Source organism: Melospiza melodia, chromosome 2, assembly GCF_035770615.1.
Source record: "Melospiza melodia melodia isolate bMelMel2 chromosome 2, bMelMel2.pri, whole genome shotgun sequence".
In the NCBI taxonomy this organism is placed as follows: domain Eukaryota; kingdom Metazoa; phylum Chordata; class Aves; order Passeriformes; family Passerellidae; genus Melospiza; species Melospiza melodia.
Window position 1 is genome coordinate 142,617,191 of NC_086195.1, and position 16,829 is coordinate 142,634,019.

General features: G+C 45.0%; 1 protein-coding gene across 2 annotated transcripts in view; it reads right to left on the reverse strand.

Moving 5' to 3' along the window:
• Positions 1 to 2,958: 2,958 nt before the first annotated feature.
• Positions 2,959 to 16,829, reverse strand: part of FCHSD2 (FCH and double SH3 domains 2) — a 120,194-nt gene continuing 106,323 nt past the window's right edge. For both annotated transcript variants that reach the window (XM_063150229.1, XM_063150228.1), the window contains 8 exons: positions 12,047 to 12,208; positions 9,245 to 9,379; positions 8,880 to 8,963; positions 8,594 to 8,771; positions 7,711 to 7,931; positions 6,628 to 6,757; positions 6,414 to 6,496; positions 2,959 to 5,302 (listed from right to left, as the gene is read on the reverse strand). In XM_063150229.1, the coding sequence (XP_063006299.1) occupies positions 5,219 to 5,302; positions 6,414 to 6,496; positions 6,628 to 6,757; positions 7,711 to 7,931; positions 8,594 to 8,771; positions 8,880 to 8,963; positions 9,245 to 9,379; positions 12,047 to 12,208 (1,077 nt within the window). In that variant the 3' untranslated portion in view covers positions 2,959 to 5,218. The remainder of the gene's footprint in view (positions 5,303 to 6,413; positions 6,497 to 6,627; positions 6,758 to 7,710; positions 7,932 to 8,593; positions 8,772 to 8,879; positions 8,964 to 9,244; positions 9,380 to 12,046; positions 12,209 to 16,829) is intronic.

Below are 16,829 nucleotides of genomic sequence, written 5' to 3' on the forward strand. Positions count from 1 at the left end.
TGAGAGAGGCAATTCCTGATGCCAGAGCTGCATGGCCCACAGGCCTGCCTCCTGATCCCTTGGGAAATCCAGCAGACAGCAAAAGGGAATTTTCAGAATCCCTGCTTAGCACAGAGACAGGCTGGAAAATGGACTGCAGGGAGAAAACCTGAAGTGGGAAGAGCAGGAGGAATGGGACTGGGCTGTGGGTGGATGTGGCAGACACCACCTCAGGCCTCATTCCCTGGGGATGTGGGCCACACTTGGGATTTGAAAGCCTCCAGAAGCCACTTCCAACACACCAAGCTGCCACTGGCCATGGCAGAACGTTATTTTTCTCCCTGGATCCTTAAGGAGGTCCAGTCTGAAGCCTTGATCCTGGAACCCCATTCCTGAGTCTCCATGGCCACTGCACAGCCCTCAGCCCAACACAGAGCTTCTGCTGCCCGAGAATCATCCAGGAAAATCCTTTCAGACCATGGAGTCCCACAATTCCTCAGCACTGCCCCATGTCCCCAAGTGCCACATCCACATGGCTTTAAATCCCTCCAGGGACAGGGACTCTCCACTGCTCTGGGTGGCTGTGCCAATGCCTGAAAATCCTTTCAGTGAAGATTTTTTTCCCTCTTATCCAACCTAAATCTCCCCTGGCACAACTTGAGGCCATTTCCTCCTGTCCTCTGGTTCTATTCCAGGATTCTCTGCATTTCCAGCCTGGAGAGGAACGATGTGCAGCAATAGTGGAAGGAGGGTGCCAAGAGGATGGGGCCAGGCTCTTCCCAGCAGTGCCAGCACCCCAGGGGATGCACAGGTACCTGTCAGACCCACTCTGCCCCTCCTCCTTGTGCTGCCCCACAAGCAGAGGGATTTCCCAGCCCTCCCTTCTGGTATCACTGCAGTGCTCTCCTTCATTTTCTGGCTGGAATGACCTGCAATGCAGAGGCTCACTCGCTGCACTGATCCTGCTGCCAGATCTGTAATCCTCAATCCCCCTGGGGAATGCCTGGAGTAGGAAACCACTTGGCATGGCGAGCACGTCAGCATTTTCCTGGCTGCATTTTTTATTGTCTCTTTGCTGCATCCCTGACTTCAGTTAAGTTTTCTTCCCTTTCTGCAGTGCCTTGAACCGAGGTCTCAACATCCCTGAGCTCCCCCCTCTTGCACACACCTGTCCAGGTATGGGGGGACAGCACGTTTACTCCCATTCATCCCAAGATTTTCATGTGGGGCAACAAATGTACAAATGGAAAAAACATGGGGAGACAGAACTGTTCCCTTGGCAGTGGCATCCTCTCTTTCCTGGGAGGCTCCAAAGGCTGATTGATTGAGGTGGATCCCCTGCTAATCCTGCCCCTGCCATGCTGGGATTTACAAGTTATTAATTACAGGGACCTTGCAAGCTGCAGAGCAGCCAGACTTCCAAGCAGCAGAAGATGCTTTACTTAGAGAAGATGGTGCAGTTTTTGTTTGCTTTTTTAATTACTATCAGCAGTGAGAGACATTTGTGCTAGAAGGGAGAGAGAACTTGCCCCCTGCATTGATTCCTTTGAATATTTCAGTAAAATAAACTAGAAGAAACTCTGGCAAAATTTGGAGTAAACATCACATTGTTTACCCCCATTTCTTCTACCCAGTCTCAGTCCTATTCACCTTTTGAAAATCACTGAATTCCAGGCTGGTTTGGGATGGAAGGGATCTTAGATCACCTCATTCCATCCCTGCCATGGGCAGGGACACCTTCCACTGTCCCAGGCTGCTCTAAGCCCTGTCCACCCTGGCATTGGTCACTGCCAGGGATCTGGGACAGACACAGCTGCTCTGGGAACTCCCCACCCTCACAGGGTAGGATTTCTTCCTAATTCCCAATCCACACCTCCATTCTTTCAGTTTAAAGCCAAAATCTGGCAACCAAAGCACACAGAGGAAAGCCTGGCTCTAACAGATCTGCTGCTGACCTGCAGGGACCCACATTCCACCCTCTGCACTGGGGAAGCTCCCCAAATCAAATTCCTTCTCTCGACTATGCCAAGCAGCAAACAGAGCCCTGCAGCCTCTGTGGTTCCTCAGCATCTCTCTTTGCCTCTAAGTGGTCTCTGTGCTCCTCACACAGTGCAGGAAAGGCACTTCAGGGACAAGAGGTTTTCGTGGAAATCAGTTTACGGCAAGAATGATGGGATCACAGCACAGCTCTGCTGGTTCTTGACCCCAAGCAACAAGCAAACAGTGAAAAGAAAAGGACACAGCTGTCAAAGCAGCAAGGCAGGACAGTTTTTAGAGGAGCACCATGAATCCATACAAAAAGCAGGAAAAATGGGATTTCTCAAAGGAAGAGGCTGCAGGAGCTCAGGGGAAAAAGCGAAGGCCTGTGCAACAGCTCAGTGGGAAGAGTGGAAGTGCAAAAAGATCCAAGGCAACCCCACAGCAGAGTGCTCTGTTCCATGAGGAAAAGAGTCTCCAAAACCAGTGGAAATGATGGAATATTTGGCACCTACCAGCTGTGGGAACCTGGGACTGGCCCAGCAAGGAGGAGGTCAGTGACAGGCAGCTTCTGAGTGCAGTGAGAAAATCCAACGTGGAAATGCAGCCCGCAGAGGGATCCCGGAGCTGGAGAGGGAATGCTCCTAGCACAATTAGGCAAATCAAGCCTATTAAGGGACAATCACTCTGAAGGGCTGTTATCAATCACTCCCCTGGCTTTCTTTAGGCAATTATCCTAATTGCATCAAGGCTATTAAGCAATTATTTTGATAACTGGAGCCTTTTTGCCGGCTCTTCGATTTTTGGCAACGTTTTGTTCTTTGTATAAGTGCCCCCTCCAAAAGATGTTTAAAGCTGATTCTAAGGATGTCCTTTTCCTGAAGCACAAGATTCAAATTTCTGTGTAAAAGCACCAAGTTTCTCTCAAGAAAACGCTGATTTTTATCCCTGGGTTTTCCCTCAAACCTCCCCACCACCCAAATCTCCCAGGGCAGCAGGGATTTAGTTCCACTTTTTTATTATTCAACTTTTTATACATAATAAATACAAACTTTTTACAGCCAATATAAAGAAAGCATTTGCACTGATGCTTTCAGGGTGTACTGAGCTGTACACGATGCGACGGCCGATACATGCCCTGTATGAAGAAATCATAGTTAAAAAGGAGGCATCTTTTTACAACTTTTCTTCCTTTTTCTTTTTTTTTTTTTTGCTTTTTTTTTCACTTTTGTTTTTTAAATAAAATTAGCAGCTCTTACAGAAAATATTTTAAAATACAACTAAAGAGACTTTTAAATAAAAATTTTCTGGATTTTTGAAAGTCCGGGTGTGAAGGACACAGACCTGTGTCCTGGCCAAAAAACTGAACATGAAACTGGTGAAACTGGCCAAAAGAATTGAACATGAACATTATGGCAAAAACTTGGTTTTCTTCTGCATTGTAAAGATCTCAAAATATTTGCAAACAGTTAAACCTTTTTTTTTTTAAAAAAACGTTTCTTTTTAAACTTAAGAATAAGTTTGATAAACACATAAAAAGACCTCAAACAGATCAACAGGACAAGAGGTGCAAAAGAAGGAATAAAATATGGAAAAGACTTCATTGGACAGTCACTGATTCCATAACTGATCCATGAATTGTTGCCCTCAGACAGCCCCACTCTTGGTTAAGGATCCCACTGGGAAAGGAGACTGGCAAGCACTGCATGTCCCAGAGACCCAGCCTGGGCTGGGATTTCCAAGTATGTGCAAAGTTTATGATCAAATCTTGTTAGATGAGTCGTTGGGTTTTTGTTGTAAATGCAGCCTCAAAAAATAGCCCTTGTTAGTAAACTAAAGGTTGAAAACTTACTGGCTTTGAGAAAAAAACCATGAAGACACAAGAGAACCCACAAACAGCTCCAAACCCAACCTTGGGATGCCTTTGAACTGAAGTTTTCATCTGATGGAGAATGCTGACAATATTTTAGTCAGTACCCAGGGAAAAACCTGCTTGCATCCAGTTTTTCCCTCTCCTCCAACCATTCCGCTCCACATTCAACTTCAGAATATTCTTTGCCCTTTTCTCTCAAAAAAAACCCAAAATCCAAGCTCCCTTTTCAGAGCTCTCTGAGGGAAATATGAAATTCTTTTCCTTTCAGTTTCTTCCCTGAGAGGAACTGGGCACATCTTGGGCACGAAGGTGGTGTGAAGGCAGAACCTGGAGCTGCTCCTGGCTCCCTGGCTTTGGCTGGTTAATGGGATTGGGGTGGGAAAAGGCTACAGGGCCATCCAATGCAACAACTAAATGCATGTAAATACTCTAAATGGAACTGCTAACTCTAGAACTCAGGTGGTTTGATGACAAAGATACACTGCTAACGTTGGATAATAAAGTACACGGCAATAACTGGGATAAGAGTGACCCAAATGCTTTAAAAAAATAAAATAAACCCAACAAAAGAACCAAAATCCCCAAAATCTGCTAAGAGAGGGAAAAAAAAAAAAAAAGAAAAGAAAAAGCAGCTCAATTTCCAGATCTAGACAAAAATCTCACTTGCTTTTTTGCTTTTCTACCCGTTGGTTTCTGCTGTGGAAGAAGATGTTGCTGCTGGTTCAGCACCTCCATGTTAGATCCTCTATGAGTAAATGCACTGAGTAAACACAAAAATCCAAAGGCAGAATGTTCAGCTGTGAATCACTGACAAGGGGAGCACCCATGGAATGAACACTCTTGCTTCTCCAGGAGATCATTTTCCCATCTCTTCCTTTCTGCAGGGGGATTCAAGAGGAGCCAGCCTCTCCTTTAGACTTCTTTTTCTGTTCCCTTTTTCATTCTTCTGATGAATACCTGATCAGGCAGGTGATGCTACTGGAAGGATCCACAATCTTTAACACATTCCTATGGCAACAGTAATATACTGTACTAATGCACAGGAGCAAAGGATGCTAAGACTAAGCTGCATGAACGGGGCTCTTTCTTTGTCTCCACATCAAAATGGAGCATCTCCAGCCAAGAAAAAAAGCCAATCTTGGCCTGTCTTGGTTTGTGCTAAGAGAAGAAGAACGATGTAGAGAAATCCAAACAAACAAACAAAAAAAACCAAAAGGCACAAAATATTCATGACTGTGGGAAGGAATCCGCCAGGTCACTGCCACATAAAATCCTCCCTATCGCTCGCTCTAGTCCAAGTCTTCATCATGCAAAGGTGCCTAAAAACGAGATTGACCAAAAGCTGTGTTTGGCCTTGATTGTAGCACTACTAATGAGCCGGTCCCCTCGTTACACCAGAGTGATCTCCACGTCCTCGATCTTCTCCGTGGGCCGGCGGTGGTGCTGCGTCGGGGGCGGCGGAGCTGCTCGCACCTGCAACATTCAGAACCAGCCTGTGACCACCCCAGAACGGCCCAATGCCACCAGAAACCCCCGGCACTTCCTGCACTGAGCTGCAGATGATGCAGACTGCACCTCCTGCACCCCTAGGGATGATGCAAACAAACGGGTCGTGCGTGCAGCGGGATGCAGCTCCAGTGCTGCCAGCTCAGCCACCAGGGATTTTCCTTATGGCCGGTCACAAACTCCCTCCAGGGTGCAACCCCAGATTTATTCCATGGATCAGCCAGGATGGAAACCTGGGAAAGGCTCATCACATGCTGGATCTGATGGTGCTTTTGCCTGCAATTTCTGTGGAGAGGGAACTGCCAGGATGTTCTGCTGCACCTGACTCACTGATACTTCATCAATCACTGACCTCAGCAATACACACCCAAAATGTGATGTTGTTTTCACACTCTGCCACACCAGTTATTCTTGCTCCTGACACAGATCACTTTAGGTGCCAACAGGGTTTTCAGGACACCATTTCAGAATACACCAGACTTACTCTGGAAAATGGGAACTGTGGAGCAATCCTCCACCAAACTGCCTAATACTACCTCAATATTCAGAATATATTATTTGAATATCCAAAAATGCTCTTTTTCTGCAACCTCATTCACTGAGAAGGTCAAGAAAAGGAAAATGTTATGTTTTAGTATGATTTGGTTAAGGGCTTTGAAAACCCCACAACTTGATTTCAAAGTTAATCGTAGGAGATGGAATTTGTCAAGTTCTAAGTGATTTAATTCTTCCCTTCCTTTTCTGGCAAATTTCCCTTTTCCAGGCAGCAAAAACAACACAAAACCTTCATCATTAGGGGGGATCATGAACCCAAACTCCTCAAACCAAAGGGGGTGGAAATAAACAGAATCCCAAATATACAGGAAAGGAACTGTATAAACCATAGGACTGACCTCCTCTGGCATTTGCTCCCCACCTCTTTTTCAGCTCTGTTCAGGGAATGCTACCCTTTGAATATCAATATTTTATAATATTTATAAAATTATTATAATATATTATTAATGTAATAACATAACCTTACATAATATTTTATAAAATATTTTATCAATACAACCCATAGAATTTGCTGGTCACTTACAGGCCGCAGTTTGCCATAGGAACTTTCTGCAGGAATTCGTGGAGGTTGAGAGAATCCAGGGGACTCTGAACCAAAGCTGTTTTCTGAGGGAATAAGCAACACCCCATTACAAAGAAGCCCCTCAGCATTGCTGAATTTATGTTGTAAAAATGCTCCTTTTTTCTGAAAGGTTTCTAAATGAAGCCTTTTCCCAAAACGTTTGCAAATTTCTCACCATTCGTCGATGGAGACCTGGGGAAAAACTGGGATCCTCTTTTATCCGGGCTGGGATAGGGACTGGTGGGAGGCTGGTCATACAGAGGCAGTGGTGGCAGGGAGTTGTTGGCCTTTGGAGTGGGGGATACCTGTGCCAAAAAGAGGGAGAGGCTGCAGTAAATCCTCCTTGGCGCATTTAACACACACACACCAATTTTCCAACCCATCCCTACTCCAGCAAGTTCCCTCCTGCCAGAGCAAAAGCAGCTGGCAGGAAAGTCTGGGAAGGAAAGCCAAGGTATCCAACAGGGATTCAATTTTTTAAAATCACAGGTTGCCACTGAACAGAAATGTTCACCCTCTCCCAGGTAATTCAGAGAGGATTTTTGAAGGTTATTCGAAACAAAAAGGTTGCTCGGCCAAGTGGGGTTCACACAGAAGTGCTGGGATCGTGAGCTTTATCCCCACTCAAAATGCATTCAGATGTGCATTTTTGTGGTATTCTTAAATCAAGAAATAAAAATACTCAAAAATTCCATTGTAGAAACATGGAAGTGCAGTTTCTATCTCCAAACTCCACACTGGAATGTGTCTGAATTTCTAATACAATATAAGGATTATAAAACTACGCTGTAGAAATGAGGACATTGCTGCAAAAATTACTGTAATCCAAAACTTGGCAGTATCCTGCCCCTCAAAACTGAGAGAATGCAGAACAGATTTAAGTATGAAGATACTAAATTAGGGCTGAAAGAGCCTGTAATTCTCTTTTTGCCAGGTTGGGTCTGACATCTTCGTCTCATAAATTAATGACAGGACGTAAACTGCGAATTTTCTCCTTTGATTGCTTTCTATCCAAATATCTGCCTTCATTTACAAATTTGCAAAAATACATCATGAGGCTGGGTAAGAAACTAAAATGCAAGCACTGAGGGCTTGGGTTGGTTTTTTTTCCTTATATTGGTTCTGATTTTTTTAACTTAAATAGCTTCTGATTTTTTTTTTTTTCCCTCTTAAACTAGTTTTGATTTTTTTTTTTTTCTCCCCGAAGAAGTGACAGAACTTAGCAAATAATAAACGAAGCCAAGACCTCTTTCCATACCTGGATATCCCCAATCCACTGAGTCTCTCCATTCTCTGAGGCTGTGAGCTCCTCAACCAGCACGGAGGGGAAGACCCCGACGCGGCCGTTGAATTCCCCCTCCCAAAAGCCATCATCATCCTGGTTCTCCTTGTTCAGGATGCGGATGATGGCTCCCTCTGGGAAGGACAGCTCGTCATCTGTCTGCCCCTCGTAATCATAAAGTGCTTTTACAAAACAGACTGCAACATGGAACAGAAAAAAAAGCCAATGAGATAAGGTAAAAATGGAAGTTACAGCAAGTTTCATAGCTGGAGCTGGGGATTTTGAGGTTCTTTTAAAGATTCTGTTATTCCTGGGGCAGATTATTCCAGTTTTCCTTAATTTTGGTCTCAGCTAAAATTTCCTTAATTTTAATCTCAGTATGAGCTGAGGAGGTGAATTACGCAAATTTAATATGAGAGATAATTACTGAGATAATTACTGGGGATGGCTGTGTTCAGATACGGGTCAGTCCCACTCTGCAACTCCCTGAAAGGAGGTTGTGGCTGGTGGGGCCTTTTCTCCCAGGAAACCAGAGATAAGACAAGAGGAAACGGCCTCAAATTGCACTAGGGGAGGCTCAGATTGGGTGTTAGGGAAAATTTCTCCCCTGGAATAGTGATTAAAACATTGGAACAGGCTGGGAAACGGTGGAGTTCCCATGCCTGGAAGGATTAAAAACTGAGCAGACTTTGCAGCATGGTGGGATTTGGTCAAAGCTTGGATTTCACGATCTTGGAGATCTTTTCCAGCTTTAATGACTCTGTGACTCCATGAAATGTGGGAAACCCTCCCAGACTCCGTGTGCAGAGCGTTCCCCAGGGCCAGCCGGATGCCCTGTGTATTTCCAGGCGGGGTTTACCGTTGGAGTCCCCGTTGAGGCTGCCGGGCAGCAGGTCGGTCTCCGTGGAGTTGTTGGAGGTGTGGGAGCGGGAGTCCAGCGCCGCCAGGGACTGCAGCATGCTCAGGAGGCTGCTGGAGGTCGGGAACTGCAGGTACTTCTCCGGCACATAGCCCACCTGCCCAGCCTTGTTGCGTGCCTGCGGACCAACAACAGGAGCCGTTCTGTGCCTGGGGCACTGCTCTGCAGAGAGCCCCAGCGCTCCCTCCCATCCCCACCTCATGGAAACAAGCTGAGAGGATGATACCTTCACCCAGTCCTCCATGTCTCCATCTTCAATCACCTCCAACACCTCGTGCTCCTCTATGGTCAGCTCGTCTGGCTGAGAAGCCTGCAATGCAGGACAGGAAGGATGGAAAAGGAAAAGTCACTTTTAGGGCATGGGCAGTGGAAAGAACATTCCCATCTACTTTTACTAGAAGTGATTTTTTTTAAAAAAACTGAAAGTTTTAACATGATTTAAAACATCCCAATGAAGGTTCTGCCATTCACAAAAACCCTTCTCCCTGAATCTCACCCCATCACAAAAGCAAACCTCGAGCTCCCAAAGGCACATTTATTATTTATTTTTATGCAATTCATTTTTCTAATAATTTTTAAAAAATCACCAACCTTATAGGAATAAACCACTTTGCAGGTGAGAGGGTAATTTCTGAGAGTACCAGAAGGACTAGAACTGCTGTCATCAAAAACATCCATGCTGTCTTCAAACTCTTCACCTTCTTCCTTTTCTGCATCAGCATTGACCTGGTAAAACAAATTCCAGTTGGCATTACAGCAGCTGCTAAAAATTGGTGAAGGAATAACAATAAAAATGAGCTGGTTAATATTTTTCAGTGTGTATTTTTTATGGTTATTGAAAGTAACTCAGCGGGATTTCTTTGTTCAAACAAAAGCACCTGGACTTTAAGAAGTACTGCAGAAGATTTTGGAAGATCCAGCTCAGCTAATGGACATTATAAAATCAATTTTTCACATAATCTGTGACTAAAGAACTTTGGAGATGCCATTGCAATGGCACAAAAAACAGTGTATTGGAAAAAAGGGAATTTATGCTACTGAAAGATTAATGTACCTGTGACCATGTGTTATAAAATAAATCTGCAGTGAAAAGTTTAAAAAGTTTAAAAATCTAAAGTTTAAAAAAAATAAACCTCCAAATCAACCTTCTAGCTGGTGTATTCCACACAACAGATTTGCTGCAGTTTATTACAAAAATTCTTAAGAGACAGGAAGATTTGTAAAACTTGTTATAAAAGTTTAAATAAAACCTGAAGTCAATGCTCTGGAAAAATACAAGTTTGGGTGAGACTGCCAGGAGCTGTGCTTTGGCCTGGTGCCCAGGTTATGTTTTCAATAAATAACTTTATCTCATGTAAAAAATTATGAATTATTCTGTGAAAACAGCTCTGTGAATCAAACGCAATACTGTATGTAGAGCCATCTTCCCTGTGTTTATTCCTATTAATTTGGGAGTGAATCTGGTGCTCCCCAGAAAAGTGAGAGATTATTAAAACAAAAAAAACTTAAGCTGAGCCTGCCAATTCCCAGTGCAGTTTCCCTAAACCAGCTTTGCTCTTCTAGGCCTGGACTAGGAGAGCACAAAGCTTCATCATGTTGTGACTGAATTAGTTTTTATGTTACTATTTCCAAACCAAATGCTTGCAGTCCTGGTGATTATTTTTTCCTCACTAACTCTCACCCAAGAGCAGTTCGCCCCTATCTATCCTTCATGGATGCTGGGATAACCAAAAAATTGTCCTACAGCTGGGCAATGCTTTGGGAGATCAGCAAGAACCACAAATTGTGGCAAATCTGGGGCTTGCCCTCCTGCTTCTCTGCCTTTTGCTGTGCACGGTCCCAGCAGCCAGGGCTGACATCCAGCTGGGACATCATGGAAATCAGCAAATCATGTCTACAAGGTTTGGGCAACATCTGCTCCTGCTTTTCCAGCACGAGCAGGAAAAACACTCCTTCACTTTCAGCATGTGGGCTGCCCTCGACTCCTCAGCTGGAAGGAATCATTTGGGAAGCAGGCATGGAGAGGGAAAACAGGAAACTGAGAGCTTGGCTTGACACTGCTCATCCTGCTGCTGCAGGGTCTGGGATGGAGGGTGGCACCAGCAAGGAATCAGTGGATGGGACAGGACAATAAAGGTGTGGGACACGCAGCAAACACAGGAGAAATGAAGGGGAGATGAACAGAAAAGCAGATTATATACATGAGAAAAATGATGAAAATATATATTAAAAAAAAAAAATTTTGTTGCACATATACACAGATGGCTCCTGTCCCTGTTCCCTGGCAGCAGAGCCTGACCCCCCACACGTGTCCCCTCCTGTCAGGAGCTGTGCAGAGCCACAAGGGCCCCCTGAGCCTCCTTTGCTCCAGGCTCAGCCCCTGCCCAGCTGCCTTCCCTTCCCCAGCTCTGTTAAACACTGCCCACTCCTCCAGGCTGCAGTCAAAGTGCTGCTTGTTACAAACTGCAGTAATTCCTCTAAATTCTGGCTTAATTTTGGTCCCAGCTCTAAGAATTCCATCTCTGGGCTGTCCCTGTCTGGCCTGCCAAGGTCAACAGAGCCTTTTTTAAATGCAGGAGCCTACGTAAGTGTAAAAGGGGAAAATGAGACTCAGAGCTGAACCTCCCAGGCTGTGGCACCGCCTGGGACCAGCACGGGGGGCTCAGCTCCAGGGGGACACTGGGAAAGGGGGGCTGGGAGCAGCCCAACAGGCACACAGGGAAGTTAAAGGAGGTGGAGTGCAAAAAGAAATGAAATAAAATCACTGTGTAACACAGCCATGCAACAAATCCGCATCTGTCGTGACCAGAGAGGATCTGAAGTGAAACTCAGCACAGGAATTCCTGTGGGATTTTTGACACTTGGATCTGCACACTCAAAGAGCTCAGGGTAACATTATAAACTATTAATGAGCCTTCAAAGAAACACAGGCCTTGGGCACTTCCAGGGACCCAGGGGCAGCCACAGCTTCTCTGGGCACGCTGTGCCAGGGTCTCATCACTCTCACAGGAGAATTCCTTCCCAATCTCCCATCCAGCCCTGCCATCTGGCACTGGGAGCCATTCCCTGTGTCCTGTCCCTCCATCCTTGTCCCCAGTCCCTCTGCAGCTCTCCTGGAGCCCCTTCAGGCCCTGCCAGGGCTCTGAGCTCTCCCTGGAGCTTCTCCTCTCCAGGTGAGCACCCCCAGCTCTGCCAGCCTGGCTCCAGCCCTGCAGCAGCTCCATGGCCTCCTCTGGACCTGCTGTGTCCCACACAAAGTCAGGAGCAGCCCCTGGAGAGATCCCCCAGCCCTGGGGAGAGGTTTCTCCCTGGGAATGTGAGCTGGGGAGATGTTTCCCCCTTGGAACCCGAGATGCCCAGCCCTGGTGAGATGTTCCCCCCAGGAAGCCGTACCAGGTGCGCGGAGCCGTTGTTGGTGACCGAGGGCAGGCTGGCCCAGCGCTCGTTCTCCAGCTCCTCCATCACCTGGTTCATGGCACTCTTGAGCCACGTGTCCACGGACACCCCAATCTGCTTCAGCAGCTCCAGCCTCGCCTCTGCCTTCAGCTTGATGATCTGGGGACACAAACACACACAGAGCTCAGACTTCCTCAGGGTCCCACCTGGCCCCATGCACCTTCTGACCATCCAGATGGCTCCCAAAGCTGCTTCCTGTGGAAACGAGCCCCACTCCTCATTTCCTCGCCTCGGTGTGAGCCAAGACACAGGCAATGGTTTTCTGGAGGCTCAGCCAGTCTCACCAGTTGGTGTTTTTTAAAGTATCACCTCTGAGTTTATGCCTACTCCCAATTCACACCCTTAAGTAGCACAGTGCAGCTTTGAAGTCCAACAACCCAAGATTTTTAAAATTAGGAATATCCACAGTGCAGACCCTTTCAGGCGGTGACTAAGCTGGACGTGAAACACAAATAAACCTGACAGGATACACACACCAACCCACCAATTCCCAAGCCAGGCCCTTTTCCACCAGCACGTGCCAGAGATCACAGGAAACTCATTTGTTATGGAAGCACAATATGTTAATAACCCCCAAATTAAGTAAGAATCGCACTCCAACAAACAGTTTCACGATTTTTGTCTTCAGACCAGTATGGAAATGGAGGTTTTCTGACAGCTGGGCTCACTTCAGCATCCTGGCAGGCTGGCTGGCCGATGGAGCCAAGGATTTAACAAATTCATGGCAAAGCACCACCCTGATCCAAATTAGTTCACAGTCTAAACAGGAGGGGTGGGAAGAGCAGTGTGAAGAAATTCAGGATTGCAGCAAGAGCAGATCTGCATCAAGAAGTGGAGGGCAGGGTACTTCTGTCCAGACCAGCCCTCTCAACACCCCCTGCTGCCATTGCTCATCAGAGGAACAAAAATCAAGTGATTTCCCAAAAATCCTTCAGTGAGTCACTGATGGAGGCAGCAACAGAAACCCACTGAAGCACTCTGGAATCCTTCCCACATTCCCCTTCACAGCACTGGTCATTTTTAGCAAGCAGCAAAGCTTCATCTCCCTTCTCTCCCTTCCAGCCCTTCCCACAGGGATCTGAAGCACCTCACTGCTCCAGATCAAACACTCAGCAGCACTGGGAATCCAAGAAAAAACAGCAAAAACAGGTGAGTTCAGGCAAAAATTAAGAGGGAAATTCCCTTTCCAGGAGTGGCTGAAGCACAGCAGACTATGCAGAACACGTGTCCAATAAATTCAAATGCCAATGGGTGTCAGGTAGGTATTTATCTCTTACATAAATCCTTACTCCATACAAAATTTTGTGTCGAGCTGAAGTGATACAGGTGTTTTTCTCATTTTTGACATGCTGCTGCACTTACAGAATCAGAGAATTCTATCCTTCTACTGAGAAGCTAAATCAGAAAAGAAACAATTTAACTTTATTAAGCTGAACCCCTAAAATGCCTCCATTTTCACTTAATTTGTGAAGGTGATTTAAACCTATCTCAATCAAACCACTTTTGAGAGACATTATTTTAAATTCTGTGTAGAAGAAATGCGAATTTTAAGGAGTAGGTCAGTTGTAAGAGGGAAATTTATGATGTCAGATGAAACTTCATATGGCTACAGCTCTGTGCAGCTCTGCCCTGCCATCAGGGATGGAGAAAGCAGGATGGGACAACTTTGAGAGGTGTTTCCCATGGGAAAAGCCAAAGCCACTGAGCCACTTCGTCATGCAAGGGGTCTCCAGGTGAATGATTAACAACAGAGAGTGTTCAGAGAGCTGAGAAAAGGAGGAAACATTCAATACATTAATGTGCATCCATTCTCTCCTGTTCCCAAGCATCCAAGATTTCCAACAAACCCACTCCAACTTGCACAGGGCAGAGAGAACAACCTTGTCAAAGGCAACTTATTCACAGAATCCCAGATTGTTTTGGGTTGGAAGGACCTTAAAATCTTCCAGTGCCACCCCAGCCATGGGCAGGGACACCTTCTGCTATCCCAGGGTGCTCCAAGCTCTGTCCAGCCTGGCCTTGAATATATAAATACATGTATTAATGTATATATTTACTTGTGGAGTGAAGCAGAATACATAAATACATATACTAATGTATATATTTACTTGTGGAGTGAAGTAGAATACATAAATACATATATTAATGTATATATTTACTTGTGGAGTGAAGCAGAATACATAAATACATATATTAATGTATATATTTACTTGTGGAGTGAAGCAGAATACATAAATACATATATTAATGTATATATTTACTTGTGGAGTGAAGTAGCTTCCCCATAACTTGTCTTTACATCCTGACATCCACTTATGAGCACTTTCCCTGTGCCTCCACCTAGGAATTGCTCAGCCCAGTTGTTTTTGTTTACCTCATTATGCAATTTCCAATGAGGCTGAGTGATGCTACAGCAACAAACACTGGTCCACGCTGCTGCAAACATCTGCAGTTGCTGTTAGTCCTTGCTCTGCTGTAGTTTGTTTGTACAAACTGTGAGCTAAAATAAACAAGCTGCTCCAAGATCCTTGAGTGTACTTTACAAGAGGTTTTAATTCAATGTACCCAGCAAATCCAATGGAGTTCCCCCTCCCTGTTTACACCCAGGAGCCTTAACAGTCAACAAATGTTTGTTCCAAACCACAAATGCTTTGGGTTTCATTCCATTGCAGGCAAGCCATAAAAGCACCAGAAGCATTAGGTCAGGCCTGCACTTGAAAGTTATTTACAAGCTGAAATTGTATTTTTACCTAAATAATTATGCTGGTAGACCAGAGTTAACAGCTTCCTACCTGTAGGAAAAATACAAATAAAATTCCACTCAGGAGCAGAACTTTAGCCTGCTTCTCACACATTTAAACATGGTTTAGTGGTGGCCTTGGCAGTGCTGGGATGGACCTGATGGTCCTGGAGTGCCCTTCCAACCTCAATGACTCTGTGCTGCTATAAAGATACAAACATTTCATTCAAGCATCACTCCATCTGAATGAGCTGGGCTTTGGTGCTTTCATTATGCCAGAATAAAATGTTAAGCAAGAAGGAAACAGGGCAATAGTGGCGATTTCACCACTTTGTGTCACAAGCTTTTCTCCAACTCTTGTTCCCTTGAGAGATCATCACACTGAAAACCAAACCAGGCTTTAACCCTGACTGAGTGACCTGCACTGACAGACCCAAAATTACCTTCCATCAAGTGACCCCTGGCAGCCCCAGCACCTCTGAGCACCTCCAGGAAGGCAGCTGAGCTCCCCAGGCCCAGGAATGCTGGAATCCAGCACTGGCTCTGAAATCTGGGTGCTGCCCAAACTTCATTGTTAGGCAATCTCACTGCAGGACAAACATTTTCCTGCGAAACAGTCAAATTGCTGTTTACAGCCACCAATTACTGGTTAATAGCTGAGGACTGGGGTATTTTTATGCTGATTAAAAAACCATCAGCCACCCACAAAATGTACAAACTCTTACGGGGGTTCCTGCTCCTCTGAGCTGTTCTTTCTGCTGGGAAGATCTAAGAAGATGAAAGGAAAAACCACCCAAGTTTTAGAAAATATAAACACTGTTATCTATTCCTCACATACCTGACGTTGCTCCACATGGGAGATGCAGTAATTTTTGTTTATTTATTGTTCCAGGCTTAATTAAACAATGGTTTTTTGACCCACAGCTTACTCAAGATGAAGATACACAACTGTTCTGCAAGGCATGGAAATGAAACGCAGCAGGAACATTACAGAGCTGTTCCCCATTCCCAGGAGAGAAAAGGGCTGGAAAGAAACCCAGAGTTCCTTCACATCCCACAAACACCTCGAATCCAAGTCCTTCAAAGCCATTCATGAAGGTGTTGGGGCAAAAACCACACAGGAAAGCAGCAAATGTTTCCCCTTCAATATTCTGGTTTAGGTTTTTGTAAAAGTCACTTTTAAATGGATTTTCCTGAGAGCAGAGTTGCTTTACCTGCCATGGCTTTCCAAGGTACAGAACAAACTCTGTGCCATGCACAGATTTTTTTTTTCTCCTGAAGAATCCAGATTTATTTCTTTTACACAAAAGCTGCACTTAGGAGCTCGGTCAGATACTAAAATCAGATTAAATTAGGATTATGAGGAGACCCAAACCATCTTCTGTGAGAAATGTTTTATTCCACTGCAATATTTTTTCAGTGGCAGAAAAAAAAAAACATATAGGAATAATTTAGGGTGGAAAATCCCTCTAAAATCATGGAGTCCCAATGTTCCCCCAGCACTGCCAAGGCCACCACTGACCATGTCCCCAAGTGGCTGGACACTCTCATTTGGCAAATTCTTTTAGCCAGGAAGAAATCAATGTGGAGACATTCTGGCAAAACATTCTGGAAAGCCCTTATCTTTATTTCTGTCCCCATTTAGAAAAACTTTTTGTTGAAATTCTAGGCTTTTTACTTAAAAAAAGATATTAAAATGAAGTAATTCTCTTCAGGGAAAGTTAAATTTTGGGCCACTGGAATTATGATACAGTGATAGGCATGACTATAAACCAATTTGATTTATAATTAAGTCTTGGAATGCCCTAAACTTCTCCAAACCCAAAGTGAGTCTTATTCCATGCAGTTCAGTTTTAAATCACAGTGTTAAAGAAAGGGTGTATGGGGAAATAAACCAAAAAATTCAACTTGCACTGCTCTGCTGGAATTTGGGGTGGAAAACCCAAAGCTTTTTTGGCAAAACCACCCCAACCAAAAAGA